This window comes from Chelonia mydas, chromosome 2 (assembly GCF_015237465.2).
Source record: "Chelonia mydas isolate rCheMyd1 chromosome 2, rCheMyd1.pri.v2, whole genome shotgun sequence".
In the NCBI taxonomy this organism is placed as follows: domain Eukaryota; kingdom Metazoa; phylum Chordata; order Testudines; family Cheloniidae; genus Chelonia; species Chelonia mydas.
The window spans coordinates 10,190,223-10,206,601 of NC_057850.1; the positions used below are offsets into that span (position 1 = coordinate 10,190,223).

The following is a 16,379-nucleotide window of genomic DNA, read 5'->3' on the forward strand; positions in this document are numbered from 1 at the left end:
TAACTTCCTGGCCCAAGTTACCCCCCAGGGGGTAGTCACAGATGTATCTACTTACACAAGTAGGACATGGGATGTGCTGTGGATAAATGAGCTGTGTCTCAATTTTAAAAGTTGCACTATTGTTTTACCTTGTTAATTACTTTATTTTAAAAATACCTTTTGCTTTTCATACAATTGAATTTCTGAGTGAAAGATTTAGGAATTATGGATGGGCTCCTGTGAAAAATGAGCCAGTTTTTTTGAGCTACTTTCAGTTGTTTGTTTTAAAAAAAAACAAAGATACTGAAGAAAAACAGAAGGGGGACTCTATGACAGAGAGCTCTTTAGGATTTCTGGAAGTTAACCTGCAAAGATTCATTATTGAACTGCAACTTCAAAGTTTTGGTTCAGTTTGTGGACATTTATTTGAACTTTTCCTTGTATTCAGAGCACTTGCTTGGTGTTTAAGGAAGGATTTTGGCTTTCTTCCTACATGATGATCTAATCCAGGGATTCTCAAACTGGGGTTATGAGGTTATTACATGGGGGGTTGTGAGCTCTCCATCCCAAACCCCGCTTTGCCTCCAGCATTTATAATATTTTTTTAAAGTTTTAAATTTATACCGGGGGTTGCACTCAAATTTTCTGTGTGAAAGGGGTCATCAATACAAAAGTTTAAGAACCACTGATCTAATCTGTAGATTTCTTAAAGAATTGAGGTTGCAAAGTGAAATTCAAGTCAGTTGAACAGGGGTTCTCCCCACTCATTCAACAGGTGAAGATTTTAAGGGGTTTGGATGTTCACAAAATTGCATTAATTACAGAGTAACTTTGTATAAAAGTTCAAGTTGCTCTCTGTGATACAGAAAACCATTGTAGCTACCTGACCCTCTGCAAGAGGAAGCAGAGTTTTGTACAGAAATTTGAATTGGTCTAAAAAATGTTCTTAGCTTTAAGTATTGTATACTAACTCCGATAAATTCCTTTTCAGAGAATTTAACCAACTTGCCAGCTTTAATGAAAGGGGGAAGGAGGCACAATACAACTTCATCTTAACAGAGAAGTGTGGGTCACATTTATTAGTTCAAAGTTAGGGTTTAACTTAACTAGGCTGTACAAAACATTGAATAAAACAGAAGCTTCTTAGGGGATAGTAAGCCCTCAGTGTTTTGTCCTAAGCTTCAGCCTTTGACATCTATTTATGATGAAAAATAAAAACATTGGTGTAGATGTGAGTTGAATATAGCCCTTGTATGTGGGTGTGATGTATATAGTAGCCCTTCTCTTCATTCATACATAAGGTGAAAGTTCACATGGGCTCTGTCCAGGACCTGATTAAGGTATAAGGAGATTGACTTTTTTTGTCTAACTGCAACAATTTTATCATTCACCCTCTGTTGGCCAAAACCAAAGTCTTAGTTTCAATCGCTTTCAAAAAAAGAGGCAGCAGCCTTTCATCACCATAAAGTAAATTTCTACACAAGGCCAGGTGCAGTACTATTATCAAAAAAGCAAGATTAAAGCCAGATTTTTTTTCCTGCTCCTTGAAAATGCCTTGGCTGAATGATTAAACATCCTAGTGCAGTTCTACTGAAAAAAGGGGGTGATTAGAGCAAAGATGAGAACCATCAGTTTAGCATCCCTAGTATCATGTATATTTTAAAGAGTAATGCTGCTGGACAGGTTGAAGTGTTGTTTTACTAAGACAGTGACCACTACAACTTCTCCTACCCAAGCTGGACCTGAATGTGGTAGCAACTTCAGCTAATGTCTTTCAACTGCTACAGCAATTAATACAAGAAAAGTTTTATGCTGTCCTTACAGTGGGTCTTAAAATGTGAGTAAAAAGTTTTCAGAGAAAAACCAAGATTTTGATAGTTGTGTACAATACAATAGCGACTTTTGGGACATGGGAGGATATAGAACCAGTTTGATGACTTGTTTCCTAATCCCCTCTCCACTTTTAAGAGTTCAAAAAAAACACCCCCTCCTCACATTCTTTAAAGATCAGATTAAAGAGTGTTTTTATTATTACAGATGGTACAAAAAGTCAGTTTAGTCAAAGAGACCAAAACCCATGTCATCATCAGATTCCTCAGATTCTTCTTTCTTTTCTTCCTCTTTCTTCTCCTCAGCTGAAAAAAAAGAAAATGGTTAGCATCTCATCCTGAAAATTTGATATTACTGAAAAGTGATGTAGGGAGACCTAAATAACTAAACTCCACAAAGAGTTTGAGATACAAGAATCAAATTACATTGGAAAGCTAAAGTTACAATTGTGGTGATTCAGGAGCATGCTAGTACACCACCTACAGATAATCTAATCCACATCATCAATGCCCTTACTCCATGCAGTGCTTTTGACCACCAACACTGGAAGAAAGGGAGCTAAGGCACTGCTATTAGCATTATAGTAACAAGCCCCCCTCAATCCAACAGATGTCATTGCTGTAAGTTTACAAGCTAGAAATATTCTCCTTTTCCAATTATGAAAAAGAGTTCTGCCCTTTAACCTAGTCATATAACAGTATAGTTTTGCAGATTGAGTCCATACATAGACCTTGGAGACAAAAGAATTTAAAAGTTTACTGTAGCAAGCCACACAAATTTCCATTTGCAATCAACAGTATTTCCTAAAGTTAAACTCCTTTCCTCTCACAAGTTCACCCACATCGAGATGCTTAAGAGCACAAAGCAGTTATAAGTATTCAAAAAAGGTACAGCAGGGAGATACTTGACACTGTTTGTACAGTAACAGCATTTTATACACCCATTTCTTCCACACCAATCCAAGAGCTCACTTACCAGGGGCAGCACCACCAGCAGGAGCAGCACCCCCTGCAGGAGCAGCAGCAGCTGGAGCACCACCAGCTCCTACATTACAGATCAGGCTTCCAATGTCAATGTTAGCTAGAGCCTAAGAATATTAAACATTAGTACCACATTTTACAAAAGTTGCACAATATTTACAGCTGTTCCATTATTGTAAGGAAATTTAAAATTGGCATAATTCAGCTCTTTAACACTTATCCTGACCAGTTCCCAAGTTAGATTTAATCAGGCATTTACTTACTAATGTGCATGGGATGCTATCAGTCTGGTACTGAATTACAGTTGCTCTATCTTCCATGTCAATTTACAAAACTATAACAAGTTTATCAAAACAATTCAGTAGACACTTGACAGCTACTGAATTTTGATCAAACCAAGTTGTTAACTGAACATCTGTCATGCCATCTTTAACATTAACTGTTCTAAGCAATTTTCTTCTCCCAGCTTGATCAGTTTATCAAAATTTGGCTAAAAAGACTCAGTGCACAATAAAGGAATGAAGCTGCACACGTCAGAATGCATAATTTGGCTTGAAGTACTTTTGACAAGCGAAGAGGCAGGAGAAAGAACAAACCATCCTGAGTCCCAGATCCTTGATTAAGTTTCAGGGTAGTATTTAGAAAAGTTATCCTTTCACTTGTAGGCCTAGTACACACATTGGTAAGTCAGTTTGTTTCTCCATAAACTCCATGTCAGTTCCTTTTCAGACTGGATCTGAAAATAAGATGACCAACCCTAACCTCCAGGGACATTGAAGTTTTTTCTATTAGAGGTGTACACTGCAGTCAATGTCTCTATTTTGCTAATATTTGCCTCCACCAACAGTACTCAATGCCGATAAATGCTTAATTTGCTAATTGGGTTATCTGTTTGCTGCCAGTTTGGTATTTCATCAAAGGAAGAGTATTCTCAACACATTGACCCCAATTAAATAATTATTCACAGTAATTTTAAAGCTATCTTGAGATCCATCTTAGTGACCCATGTCAGAACCACCTAGCTTTTGTTTTGTGATCAGCAGACTACTCACAAGGCATTTTATAGCTGTGTCCAGGCTGCAGGCATCTGTGGCACATGCTATGTTTGAATCAGGCTATACTTTGTTTAGCCACCTTTCTGTAATTTCTTACCTTTGCAAACAGGCCCGGCCAGAAAGGTTCAACATTTACTCCAGCTGCTTTAATAAGCGCATTAATTTTGTCCTCCTGAAAAAATTCATTAAGAATGATGTTAGAACAGAAACTGAAGAGTCATGCACAATGCATACACTTCATGTCACTGTAGCCGAGTCTCACGATTGCAAATAATGTCAATTCCTCAAAACTTGACAGGTTTCAGAGTAGCAGTGGTGTTAGTCTGTATTCGCAAAAAGAAAAGGAGTACTTGTGGCACCTTAGAGACTAACCAATTTATTTGAGCATGAGCTTTCGTGAGCTACAGCTCACTTCAAAACTTTTGCAAATATGATCAAATACCTTGAATATAATAATGTGGACAGAGACCAGTCTCCAGTGCAGAGATTCTGCTCAGGCCTAGAAACTGAAGAGCGTCGACAGCATTACAGAAGCTGCCCCAGCATGACCAAAGCCACCCACACCACCGCAGTTTCCCTATCTGTAAAATGGGCACTGTGACACTGATCTCCTTTGCCCACCCCTCTGAGGGCTGCTGCCGAAGAGCCCTACCTAGGAGCCAGGCGCTACAGGTAACGGCCGTTCGGCTCGAGCCTCGAACGCCAGCCTTAGGAACACCCACGTCCGGTTCCGGCCGGTCCCCGCCCGTTTGGGCTCGGGGGTCAGGCCGCGGCCCTGACCTCTCCCCCACCCCCGCCTTCCTGACCCGCCGTGGCGCTGGCACAGCGATGGGGGCCGGCTGTACCTCCGGGATCGGGACCATGGGGGGAGGGACGCGCGGCGGAACTCCGCCCCCCCCGGCCACGCGGGCTGGCATCTTTCTACCGAAGCCCGCCCCGCTCTCGCGGCACAACGCGGACCCCGGGCGGTCGAGGAAGGAGCCGCGTCGCTGGGCCCCGCCCCCTCCGTCAGGCTGAGGGGGCCCCGACCCCCCCCCCCCGGGAGGACGTGGCAGGACTCCCCACCTAGGCAGAGGAGCTGCCCCATCCCCGCGCCGCCGCCATCTTGCGGCGCGTGGGGCCGGCCTCGCTCACCGTGACGGTGACCTCGTCGTCGTGCAGGATGAGCGCGGCGTAGATGCAGGCGAGCTCGGAGCTGGAGGCCATGGCTGAACGGGCGGGTGGCGGTGGGGCGCGGTGCTAGTCGCCGGGATGTAACGGCCTTAGCTTCAGCTGAAGGACACAGCACCTTAAGCCGCCACAGAGACGAGAGAATGGGGGCGCTTCGGGGAAGCGTTTATATAGCCATCCTTAGCCAATCACAGCCCAGAATCAGATCTCTCCGCCAGTCAGTCGAAAGCTGGATACTCTTGCCCAATCACAGAATGCATGGTCCTAGCCAATCAGTGCTCGGCCCCGCCTCTCGCGGGAGTGACGGGCAGTCACGGAAGTACCCGAGGACAGCCGAGCAGGGAAAGGTGTGTGCAGAGCGACCCCGCCGCAGTCGCTAGGGGGAGCAGGAGCGAAGTGGAGGGATTTCTTCCCGGCGCGCCTTGCAAGAGAGGATCTCCCGCTCTGCGGCACAGGCCCGCTGGAGTCCTCGGGCCGTTTCCCGCGCCCCGCTTCCCGCGCCCCGCACCCGGGGCAGAGGAGTGCATCCCCGCATCCCCACAGAAAGGTCAAAACACAGCGGAGCGAGCTTTGCGAACACGCAGCCTGCCGGCAAATGAGAACAATCGCCGGACAAAAATCACATCCACGCTAAAATAAATTGGTTAGTCTCTAAGGTGCCACAAGTCCTCCTGTTCTTTCTAGCCACGCTGTGCTAAACAGCAGCTGCTGGCGTAATGCTAGGAAATAGCGTCATCTCTTTCCCAGCATTCCTGTGAGTCACGTATTTATTACGTTATTAAATGCCCCAAAATTGTGTGAGCACAAGGGCTGTCAATTTTGCAATCCCTGAAAACCAAACCCCCCCCCCGAGGCCCCACCCCTTCCCTGAGGCCCCGCCCCATTTTTTCCTGCAAGGCCCTTCCCTCTGCCATCCCCTCCCCTCCATCACTTCCTCTCCCATCCCCCAGGACTCACCTGCCTCCTGCAGAGCCGGGCTGGGAGGAGCTGACGTGGAGCCTTCCCACCTGCCCAGTTGGGCACAGCAGGGGTCAGTCCCCGGACTCCCGGGGCGAGGGACTGGGGTGGGGAAATCAGGGCACAGCGGGGCTTTCCGGAGCGAGAGGCCAGGGAGGGGAAATCGGGGCACAGGGGGCGGACAGGTTACACCGGTACCTACTTTGGAGCCGGGAGCCAGTCAGTTCTCTCTAAAAAGAACAGGAGGACTTGTGGCACCTTAGGGACTAACAAATTTATTTGAGCATAAGCTTTTGTGAGCTACAGCTCACTTTATCGGATGCGTTCAGTTCTCTCTGTCAGGCTGGGGGGACGGGAAGGGCAGTAGCTGCTAAGCAAAGCCCCTCCAGCAGCAGCAGCTGCTCTTCCCACCCCAGGTGGCGGAGGCCGGTTATTGCAGGTAACTGGAATTTTAGCGTCTGGTCAGCTGTGCTGACCAATCGCGGCCAGTTTCCCTTTTCGACCAGACCTTTCGGTTTTGGACACCTGGCCACTGTAGTTAACACAGACTTGAGATTGCCCATGGTGCCTCCTACCCTTCTAGAATGAGGAGATTAGCTAAATTTAAACCTCTGAAAACCAGGAAATTGTTGTAACAACCAGGCAAGGTACTAACAAACTTCAACAGGACTTTATTTTTAAAGTGGAAACCTCTTTACCAAGCTGCTGCTGCACCCTTGGTAGCTCTCACTCAGCTTCCTCAATGCCCCACCCCTTCCTGTTTCCTGTCCTTTCAGACTCCCAACAGCCAGTGCTTCCAGTTCTAATATTTACAAGCAGCATCTAAACACCACAGAAATGAAGGGTAATGCTCAGGGGTGAAAGTAACTTAAAAGACTCACTGGTACCCAAGTCCTGAGCAGGGGCGTGGCCTCAACCAGAAGAGGCGGGGCCTTTAAATAAAGATTTAAAGGCCCTGGGGCTCCGGCTGCAGCTTCTGGGGCTTCTCAATGGTTCTGCAAGCACTGGTGGATCATAAGGGACATTTCACCGACATCAGCGTGGGATGGCCGGGAAAGGTGCACGACGCTCGCATCTTTAGGAACTCCGGGCTGTTTGAGTAGCTGCAAGAAGGGACTTACTTACCAGACCAGAAAATTACCATTGGAGATGTTGAAATGCCAATAGTCATCCAGCCTACCCCTTTCTCCCAGGGCTCATGAAGCCGTACACTGGCATCCTGGACAGTAGTAAGGAGCAGTTCAACTGTAGGCTGAGCAAGTGCAGAATGGTGGTAGAATGTGCCTTTGGATGTTTAAAAGCTCACTGGCACTGTTTGCTGACGAGGTCAGACCTCAGCGCAACCAACGTTTCCATTGGAGCATAAGCTTTTGTGGGTGAATACCCACTTCGTTGGATGCAACGAATCACATGTGGTGCCACCAGTCTGTGCTTGTTTGCCGGGCCCAGAATCGGCATTCCACTATATCAACCAGCCCCACAGCCACCATGATGTCCCAATTGCCACAGCCCGTGCTTTCAGGAACGTCTGTGTCCATGTCCTCATCAAAATTGTCCTCGTGCTGGCATCTCTTAGCCCGGTTCTGCATATACTCCAGGATAATGCGCGAGGTGTTTACAGTGCTCACAACAGCAGCAGTGAGCTGAGCGGGCTCCATGCTTGCTGTGGTATGGCATCTGCAGGAGAGCAGAGTTGCAGCAGAAGCAGTGGATGATGACGGATGCCACAAGATTAGATATTTGTACAGAATGATGAGAGGACCTGTGAGTGGATTCATGGCACCAGGAGAGCAGAGTTGCAGCAGAAGCGGTGGATGACGACAACATGGAGAAATTTGCTATTGAGACTGAGCTCATTTACAAGAGCAGGAGAGCAGAGTTGCAGTAGACAAGATGGATGATGACAGTTAGCAGTCGTACTGCACCGTCTGCTGACAGCAGCACCCAGGACACAACAGCAGCAGTGACGCTGAGCTGAGCTGAGCTAAGCGGGCTCCATACTTGCCATGGTATGGCGTCTGCACGGAAAAAAGGCACGACATGATTGTCTGCCGTTGCTTTCACGGAGGCAGGGGTGACTGACGACATACCCAAAACCACCCGTGACAATGTTTTTGCCCCATAAGGCATTGGGAGCTTAACCCAGAATTCCAATGGGCAGCAGAGACTGCGGGAACTGTGGGATAGCTACCCACAGTGCACCACTCCGTAAGTCAATGCTAGCCACGGTAGTGAGGACGCACTCCGCCGACTTAATGCACTTAGTGTGGACATACGCAATCGACTGTATAAAATCAATTTCTAAAAATCGACTTCTATAAAATCGACCTAATTTCATAGTGTAGACATACCCTTAGTTACCCTCCTCTGCCTGAATTAACTGATAATTATTGAACACATCAAGTGCTCCAGAACCAGTCAAAAATAAGATATCTGACTGTCTTCCTTTTTAATGGCAACCATTGTTTGCAGATACAGAGGGAAGCACTGTTTGAACTTCCTCCATTTATCGTCCACATTTCCAGAGATTTTCAGCCCTTGTGGAGCTTTTTACTGCTCAGGATATTTTCTTAATTTCTTTGCACTCCTGGTACCATGTGGTGTGCAGTTCCAACTGTGGAACAGTACAGTTCTCCACATAATCTGGGTGGCATACATGCCAGTGGTCTTTAGGGCTTAGTGAGGAGTGAGTGAAGGCAATGTTCAGAAGGAATCCTCACGCCCAGGGTGAAGGGGCTGTAACATTTTGCAAGTCTGGGGTGGTTTGCTTGGGGTAGGCTCAGTACGTGCGTGTAGGGGAGGTGTAAGTAGTTCCTGTTTGCTACACCTGACCTCAGCTCAAGTTTTGTCTTGGTAAGGAGAAGGTGTTAGACTTTATCCTACAGTTCTCATGTGCTCTGTTCCCAACATGTTGTGTACCACTGGAGAGGACAGAATACTAATCTATGTGTTATTGACATGTCTGGGATCACTCAAGGAGGGCATAGTTAAGGTTGCATTGTGAGGCTGATGTACCTTAACTTTGTGTTTCCTGGTTTTCAGATGTTTACGTTTGCATTACTTTAGTTCTTTATTTCCTTGTCAGAGGTTTAATTTAGCCACTCTCCACACTGTGAAAGGGCAAGAGACATCACTGTGTAATCTTAATTCTGCATTAACATTTTGCTGCATTTACTTTCCTTGTTTTGGGGGGAAATTTTAAAAAAATTCTTAGCACCCCCATCCATCACAACCCAGCTTTCCCCCTCCACTCCTGGCTCCTTGGCAGTAATTACCACAGCATGCACTGGCTGAATGTTAGTCACTTCATTGTCCTTGCATCTTCGCTCCCCCTGTTTCTCTGTCTTTCCAGCAAAGCCTGGTTTTCCCTCTTCACCTCTCCTCCCCACAAACAGACAGATATTTGCACAAGGCCTACAGATTGAGGGACTGGAGACAGGATACAGAAAAAGCGCTGGAACTAGTTGGAATTAGTAGGGATTTTTTGAAAGGGGGTGGCAGAGATGAGGGAGCATGGATGTGGCGGGTTTTGAGGGAGAAACACACACTCAGTTGCGCCCCACTCACCCCCTGCCAGCCACTAGATGTACACACACAAAAGTGTACTGCTTCATAGCAGGTCTTTCCATGCACACACAGCTGGAGTTATCTCACTGCAACCATTAGGGAGATACACTCAAAAACAAGAGTATTGCCTCATACTAGATCTGGAACACAGATAAAAGATCAGTTCATTTCAGTTATACTTCTTTATTAGCAGAGTGTCCTTCACCAAAGTGTTAAAGCATCAGAACATTAGGTTTCTGCCAGAGACCTGTATGGTAGGCCCAGTTCTCCACTGCCCTGCACCTTCTATAGTCATTTGCTTCTGTGCACACCGAATGGAAATAGATATAAAATGCTACCAATCTGATTTGAGAACAATTTATTTTCACTTTGCACAAGGGCAAATGACTCCAGAAGGTGAAAGGCAGTGGATAATCCAGCCTAATATGTCAAACATCTCCAGGATAGGGGTGTGATGTTTCATTCCATATTCTTTATGAAAATATGCTTATGATATGGATATGACATAACTGAGATATACTTCATGCAAGATGGGTCTTGTAAGGTATCATTGGAAAGGTTGTGATTTACTGAATGTGATTATCCAATCTGTATGCATGTATCATTTCTGTATCTAAAGTGAGGAATATGGACTATGTAAGAATTACAACTGGATGTGTATTGGGAAGACACCCACCAGATGACAGGCCATCAGACTTGATGGGCCATCAGGAAGGAACAAGACCATGAAGATACTAATCTCTCTCCCTCCTGGGAGGCGTCCGGGGACCTAACTGTGACACTACTAGGTCAGGTGGTCTTGTCACCTGATACTAGACATTACCTTGGACTTCTTGTAATTTTCCATTGGAAGGGGAGGGAGGTGTCAAGTTTGTGAAACAAAGGATTCCCGCCTTATGTAAATCCTATTTAAGGGAGGGGAGGAAGGCAAATGGAACTCCTCCTCTCCATGGCCTGTCTGTCCAAGAAGAAAGACTGCTAAAGCCACCTGAAGGGAAGGCAGCGGAGGAGTTCAGACTGAGATGGGGTCCAGTCTGAAAAGAAATGTAACTGGAACTCTGAACCACAGAAACTTTGCAACCTGCCTAAAATAACATTTAGGGTAAGAAATTACGTTTTGTAACCTGTTTCTTAAGCATATTGAGCTTAACTTGCGTACTTTGTTTTATTTGCTCAGTAATCTGCTTTGTTCTGTCTGTTATCTCTTATATTCATTTAAAATTCACCTTTTGTAGTTAATAAACTCATTTCTTGTTTATAATATAACCCAGTTTATGTAATTTCTAACTGGAGGGACAAGAAGTTGTGTATCTCTCCCTTCACATTGAGGGAGGGGGCGAATGTCATAAAACCTTTGGGTCTGTACCCCATAAAGGGAATGGACACAGGAGTGTTGGAGCAAGCCTCTAAGGCTGAATCTTTCCAGAGCAGATCTCTGTCTCTCTGTGCAGCTGGGTATGGCCCTGCCTGTGTGCTTGACTAAAAGAGGCTGGTGAACCTAGCCCAGCAAGGCCAGGTAAAGGGGACCCAGGCTGGCAGAATAGGCTGACTCAATGGCATCCCAGCACATCAGGTGACACTCTCTCGGGTTTTTCATTCACTCTCTGTTTGTCAGCATAAGCCATGCCTGTTATATTAGTGTTGGATAAAACATCTTAAGAATACGTCTATATACATCAGCTTGATCATTATTTGTATTAGCAATAGCATCATATGGTACATTTACAAAGTCTTCTGGTGTCATACACTCACATAAAGAGCGTTACAAAATCATCATGCATTAAGTTTGGGGTTACGGAACCTTGCGGTAACCATTCCAGTACACTACTTTTATCACAAGGCCCAACTTGTTTACTTAATGCATGGGCTTGCTCTGGTGTTAATGGTTTACTTTCATGTTTTATTAGGGGAGGAGGTGGATTTACTCCCCCATATTGTGTAACCGAAGTTACTATGGGAGCCATTGTTGCGGTTCAAATACAAGACAGAACAAGGCTTTAAGCAAGCAAGCAGGCTGGTCTGCTGACGGGCTGGTCTCCTGTCAGCTTTCCACCCTCTCTTTTATTTCTCTCCCTCCTCCTGCGCATTACATACTCCAACAGATAAAAGGAATACACTGGCTTTGTTTAATATTCTTATTTACCAATTTCTGTCTACCGCATTCCTTGCTCTCGGGCCTTGAGCCCAGTACTGGGAGGCTTCCCACGGTTCATGTCATCTGGGCGAGATTCCAAGGTTCATGCCCTTGAGAGGAGCCGTGTGTGCACTGCTCCTACACAACACTCTGGGTGTGCCCTGAATGTTGCCAAGTGCATGAACCCCGCATGAATGCTACAAGCCATAGGTGGTGTTTTATATTCCTCTGGCAGCTTAGGGTACAGCTAATTTGTCTCTCCCACCAACCCTTCAAGGGCCGTGGGTAAAGCTGCTTTTGTATAAGGTGGGGAGGAAGTTTCCTCACCCTCTGTGTCATTTTCACTGTCACTCTCCCCTCCTGGATGGTATGCTGCAAGGGGATTCTTACACTTTGCACCTGCTATGCCGTTATATGATTGTAGCTCCCTCTGCAGTCTAGAAATTTTATGTTGGCAGGTTACATGGCTTGTATGGGAGTTTTGATTAACCTGCATCTCCCTCATAAGCTGCCTTATGGCTGCTTGTGCCTCTTGGAGCTCAATTGCTCCTACTTCTGCTGCCTTTTCAGCAGCAGAGGCTCGCCTACTTGCTTTCCCTATTTGTTGTTCCGACCGGGAGACCTCATGTGTAAGTGAGGCAACTTTAGCTTTTTCAGCATTGAGGTCTATTAAATGCTGCTTCTCTAAATGTTCACCCTTCTTCTTTTCAGGAGGGTGATCTCCTGGTTAAGTAGGAGAGTCTGTTTGTTAAATTCCTTGCTAAAAGTGACAAGGCAGTATAGGAGGGCTTGGGAAAGAGGAGACTAAGGAGTGGTGTGGAGAAAGTGACTAAGGAAAAGTTATTTACTTGTTCCCATAATATAAGAACTAGGAGGCCACCAAATGAAATTAATGGGCAGCAGGTTTAAAACAAATAAAAGTAAGTTCTTCACACAACGCACAGTCAACCTGTGGAACTCCTTGCCTGAGGAGGTTGTGAAGGCTAGGACTATAACATGGTTTAAAAGAGAACTAGATAAATTCATGGAGGTTAAGTCCATTAATGGGTATTAGCCAGGATGGGTAAGGAATGGTGTCCCTAGCCTCTGTTTGTCAGAGGGTGGAGCTGGATGGCAGGAGAGAGATCAGTTGATCATTACTAGATCAGTTGATCATTACTAAACTAGGTTCACCGGGGGAAGGAGACCAAAGCCCTGAGGTAAGTGGGAAAGCGGGATACCGGGAGGAAACACAGGCAGGAACGTCTGTGAGGGGCGGGCTCCTGCCTCATACTGAGAAGGAGGGGCGATCAGCAGGTTATCTCAAGTGCTTGTATACAAATGCACAAAGCCTTGGAAACAAGCAGGGAGAACTGGAGGTCCTGGTGATGTCAAGGAGTTATGATGTCATTGGAATAACAGAGACTTGGTGGGATAACTCACATGACTGGAGTACTGTCATGGATGGTTATAAACTGTTCAGGAAGGACAGGCAGGGCAGAAAAGGTGGTGGAGTAGCACTGTATGTAAGGGAGCAGTATGACTGCTCAGAGCTCCGGTATGAAACTGCAGAAAAACCTGAGTGTCTATGGATTAAGTTTAGAAGTGTGAGCAACAAGAGTGATGTAGTGGTGGGAGTCTGCTATAGACCACCGGACCAGGGGGATGAGGTGGATGAGGCTTTCTTCCGGCAACTCGCAGAAGCTACTAGATCGCACGCCCTGGTTCTCATGGGTGACTTTAATTTTCCTGATATTTGCTGGGAGAGCAATACAGCGGTGCATAGACAATCCAGGAAGCTTTTGGAAAGCGTAGGGGACAATTTCCTGGTGCAAGTGCTAGACGAGCCAACTAGGGGGGGAGCTTTTCTTGACCTGCTGCTCACAAACAGGGAAGAATTAGTGGGGGAAGCAAAAGTGGACGGGAATCTGGGAGGCAGTGACCATGAGTTGGTTGAGTTCAGGATCCTGACGCAGGGAAGAAAGGTAAGCAGCAGGATACGGACCCTGGACTTCAGGAAAGCAGACTTCGACTCCCTCAGGGAGCGGATGGGTAGGATCCCCTGGGGGACTAACATGAAGGAGAAAGGAGTCCAGGAGAGCTGGCTGTATTTCAAGGAATCCCTGTTGAGGTTACAGGGACAAACCATCCCGATGAGTCGAAAGAATAGTAAATATGGCAGGCGACCAGCTTGGCTTAACGGTGAAATCCTAGCGGATCTTAAACATAAAAAAGAAGCTTACAAGAAGTGGGAGGTTGGACATATGACCAGGGAAGAGTATAAAAATATTGCTCAGGCATGTAGGAAGGAAATCAGGAGGGCCAAATCGCACCTGGAGCTGCAGCTAGCAAGAGATGTCAAGAGTAACAAGAAGGGTTTCTTCAGGTATGTTGGCAACAAGAAGAAAGCCAAGGAAAGTGTGGGCCCCTTACTGAATGAGGGAGGCAACCTAGTGACAGAGGATGTGGAAAAAGCTAATGTGCTCAATGCTTTTTTTGCCTCTGTCTTCACTAACAAGGACAGCTCCCAGATTGCTGCGCTGGGCATCGCAACATGGGGAGTAGATGGCCAGCCCTCTGTGGAGAAAGAGGTGGTTAGGGACTATTTAGAAAAGCTGGACATGCACAAGTCTATGGGGCCGGACGAGTTGCATCCAAGAGTGCTAAAGGAATTGGCGGATGTGATTGCAGAGCCATTGGCCATTATCTTTGAAAACTCGTGGCGAACGGGGGAAGTCCCAGATGACTGGAAAAAGGCTAATGTAGTGCCAATCTTTAAAAAAGGGAAGAAGGAGGATCCTGGGAACTACAGGCCAGTCAGCCTCACCTCAGTCCCCGGAAAAATCATGGAGCAGGTCCTCAAGGAATCAATCCTGAAGCACTTACACGAGAGGAAAGTGATCAGGAACAGTCAGCATGGATTCACCAAGGGTAGGTCATGCCTGACTAATCTAATAGCCTTCTATGATGAGATTACTGGTTCTGTGGATGAAGGGAAAGCAGTGGATGTATTGTTTCTTGACTTTAGCAAAGCTTTTGACATGGTCTCCCACAGTATTCTTGTCAGCAAGTTAAAGAAGTATGGGCTGGATGAATGCACTATAAGGTGGGTAGAAAGTTGGCTAGATTGTCGGGCTCAACGGGTAGTGATCAATGGCTCCATGTCTAGTTGGCAGCCGGTGTCAAGTGGAGTGCCCCAGGGCTCGGTCCTGGGGCCGGTTTTGTTCAATATCTTCATTAATGATCTGGAGGATGGTGTGGATTGCACTCTCAGCAAATTTGCGGATGATACTAAACTGGGAGGAGTGGTAGATACACTGGAGGGCAGGGATAGGATACAGAGGGACCTAGACAAATTGGAGGATTGGGCCAAAAGAAACCTGATGCGGTTCAATAAGGATAAGTGCAGGGTCCTGCACTTAGGACGGAAGAACCCAATGCACAGCTACAGACTAGGGACCGAATGGCTAGGCAGCAGTTCTGCGGAAAAGGACCTAGGGGTTACAGTGGACGAGAAGCTGGATATGAGTCAGCAGTGTGCCCTTGTTGCCAAGAAGGCCAATGGCATTTTGGGATGTATAAGTAGGGGCATAGCGAGCAGATCGAGGGACGTGATCGTTCCCCTCTATTCGACATTGGTGAGGCCTCATCTGGAGTACTGTGTCCAGTTTTGGGCCCCACACTACAAGAAGGACGTGGATAAATTGGAGAGAGTCCAGCGAAGGGCAACAAAAATGATTAGGGGTCTGGAACACATGACTTATGAGGAGAGGCTGAGGGAACTGGGATTGTTTAGTCTGCGGAAGAGAAGAATGAGGGGGGATTTGATAGCTGCTTTCAACTACCTGAGAGGTGGTTCCAGAGAGGATGGTTCTAGACTATTCTCAGTGGTAGAAGAGGACAGGACAAGGAGTAATGGTCTCAAGTTGCAGTGGGGGAGGTTTAGGTTGGATATTAGGAAAAACTTTTTCACTAAGAGGGTGATGAAACACTGGAATGCGTTACCTAGGGAGGTGGTAGAATCTCCTTCCTTGGAAGTTTTTAAGGTCAGGCTTGACAAAGCCTTGGCTGGGATGATTTGATTGGGGATTGGTCCTGCTTTGAGCAGGGGGTTGGACTAGATGACCTCCTGAGGTCCCTTCCAACCCTGATATTCTATGATTCTATGATTACCTGTTAGGTTCACTCCCTCTGGGGCAGTTGGCATTGGCCACTGTCAGCAGACAGGATACTTGGCTGGATGGACCTTTGGTCTGACCCAGTATGGCCATTCTTATGTTCTTATGAGGGCGCTACGTCGCTCACTTTTCTTTGGGACAGGTTTACTCAGATTGTAACATTCCCATAGCGTGTTGAACACTTCCAGAGCCTCCAGCCCGATAATGGAACCTGGGTTCCATGGGTTGTGCCCTTTTCCAAAGAAATCGATACCATGGTCCACAGATAATTTATTATGTTCAGCTTCCCATCCCTTAAGGCTGAAGACTCTGCTCATCTTTGAACACCTAAGGACCTTACCAATCCTCTAGAAAATGAAGGTTTCTTTTGTGTCCCACCAAAGCGATCACTACTATGCCATTCCAGGAGCCCACTAAAAAAAAATGAAATGGCCACTGCACGGCTCTGGAAGGGTGTTTTAGAGTTCCAGAGCAGGCACTTATGGTTACTGTAAAAATAATAACCTTCTGACTCACACTTCCAATAAAAACATTCCCTACCATAAAAAAA

At 46.3% G+C, this 16,379-nt stretch overlaps 1 protein-coding gene across 1 annotated transcript; it reads right to left on the minus strand.

Moving 5' to 3' along the window:
- Positions 1-1,978: 1,978 nt before the first annotated feature.
- RPLP1 (ribosomal protein lateral stalk subunit P1) lies at positions 1,979-5,133 on the minus strand. The gene is made up of 4 exons (XM_037891962.2): positions 4,979-5,133; positions 3,942-4,016; positions 2,785-2,896; positions 1,979-2,114 (listed from the first exon to the last, which is right to left on the minus strand). Exons 1-4 carry the CDS (start codon positions 5,048-5,050, stop codon positions 2,035-2,037), a joined length of 339 nt encoding a protein of 112 aa, XP_037747890.1. The 5' UTR covers positions 5,051-5,133; the 3' UTR covers positions 1,979-2,034.
- Positions 5,134-16,379: the final 11,246 nt, after the last annotated feature.

Excerpts from the sequence above, each read along its gene's own strand:
- RPLP1 (XM_037891962.2), bottom strand. The coding sequence starts at position 5,050 with ATGGCCTCCAGCTCCGAGCTCGCCTGCATCTACGCCGCGCTCATCCTG. Across the intron at positions 2,897-3,941 it reads GGCCGGGCCTGTTTGCAAAG|GCTCTAGCTAACATTGACAT; the intron begins GTAAGAAATTAC and ends TAATATTCTTAG. Across the intron at positions 2,115-2,784 it reads TGCTGGTGGTGCTGCCCCTG|CTGAGGAGAAGAAAGAGGAA; the intron begins GTAAGTGAGCTC and ends CTTTTTTTTCAG.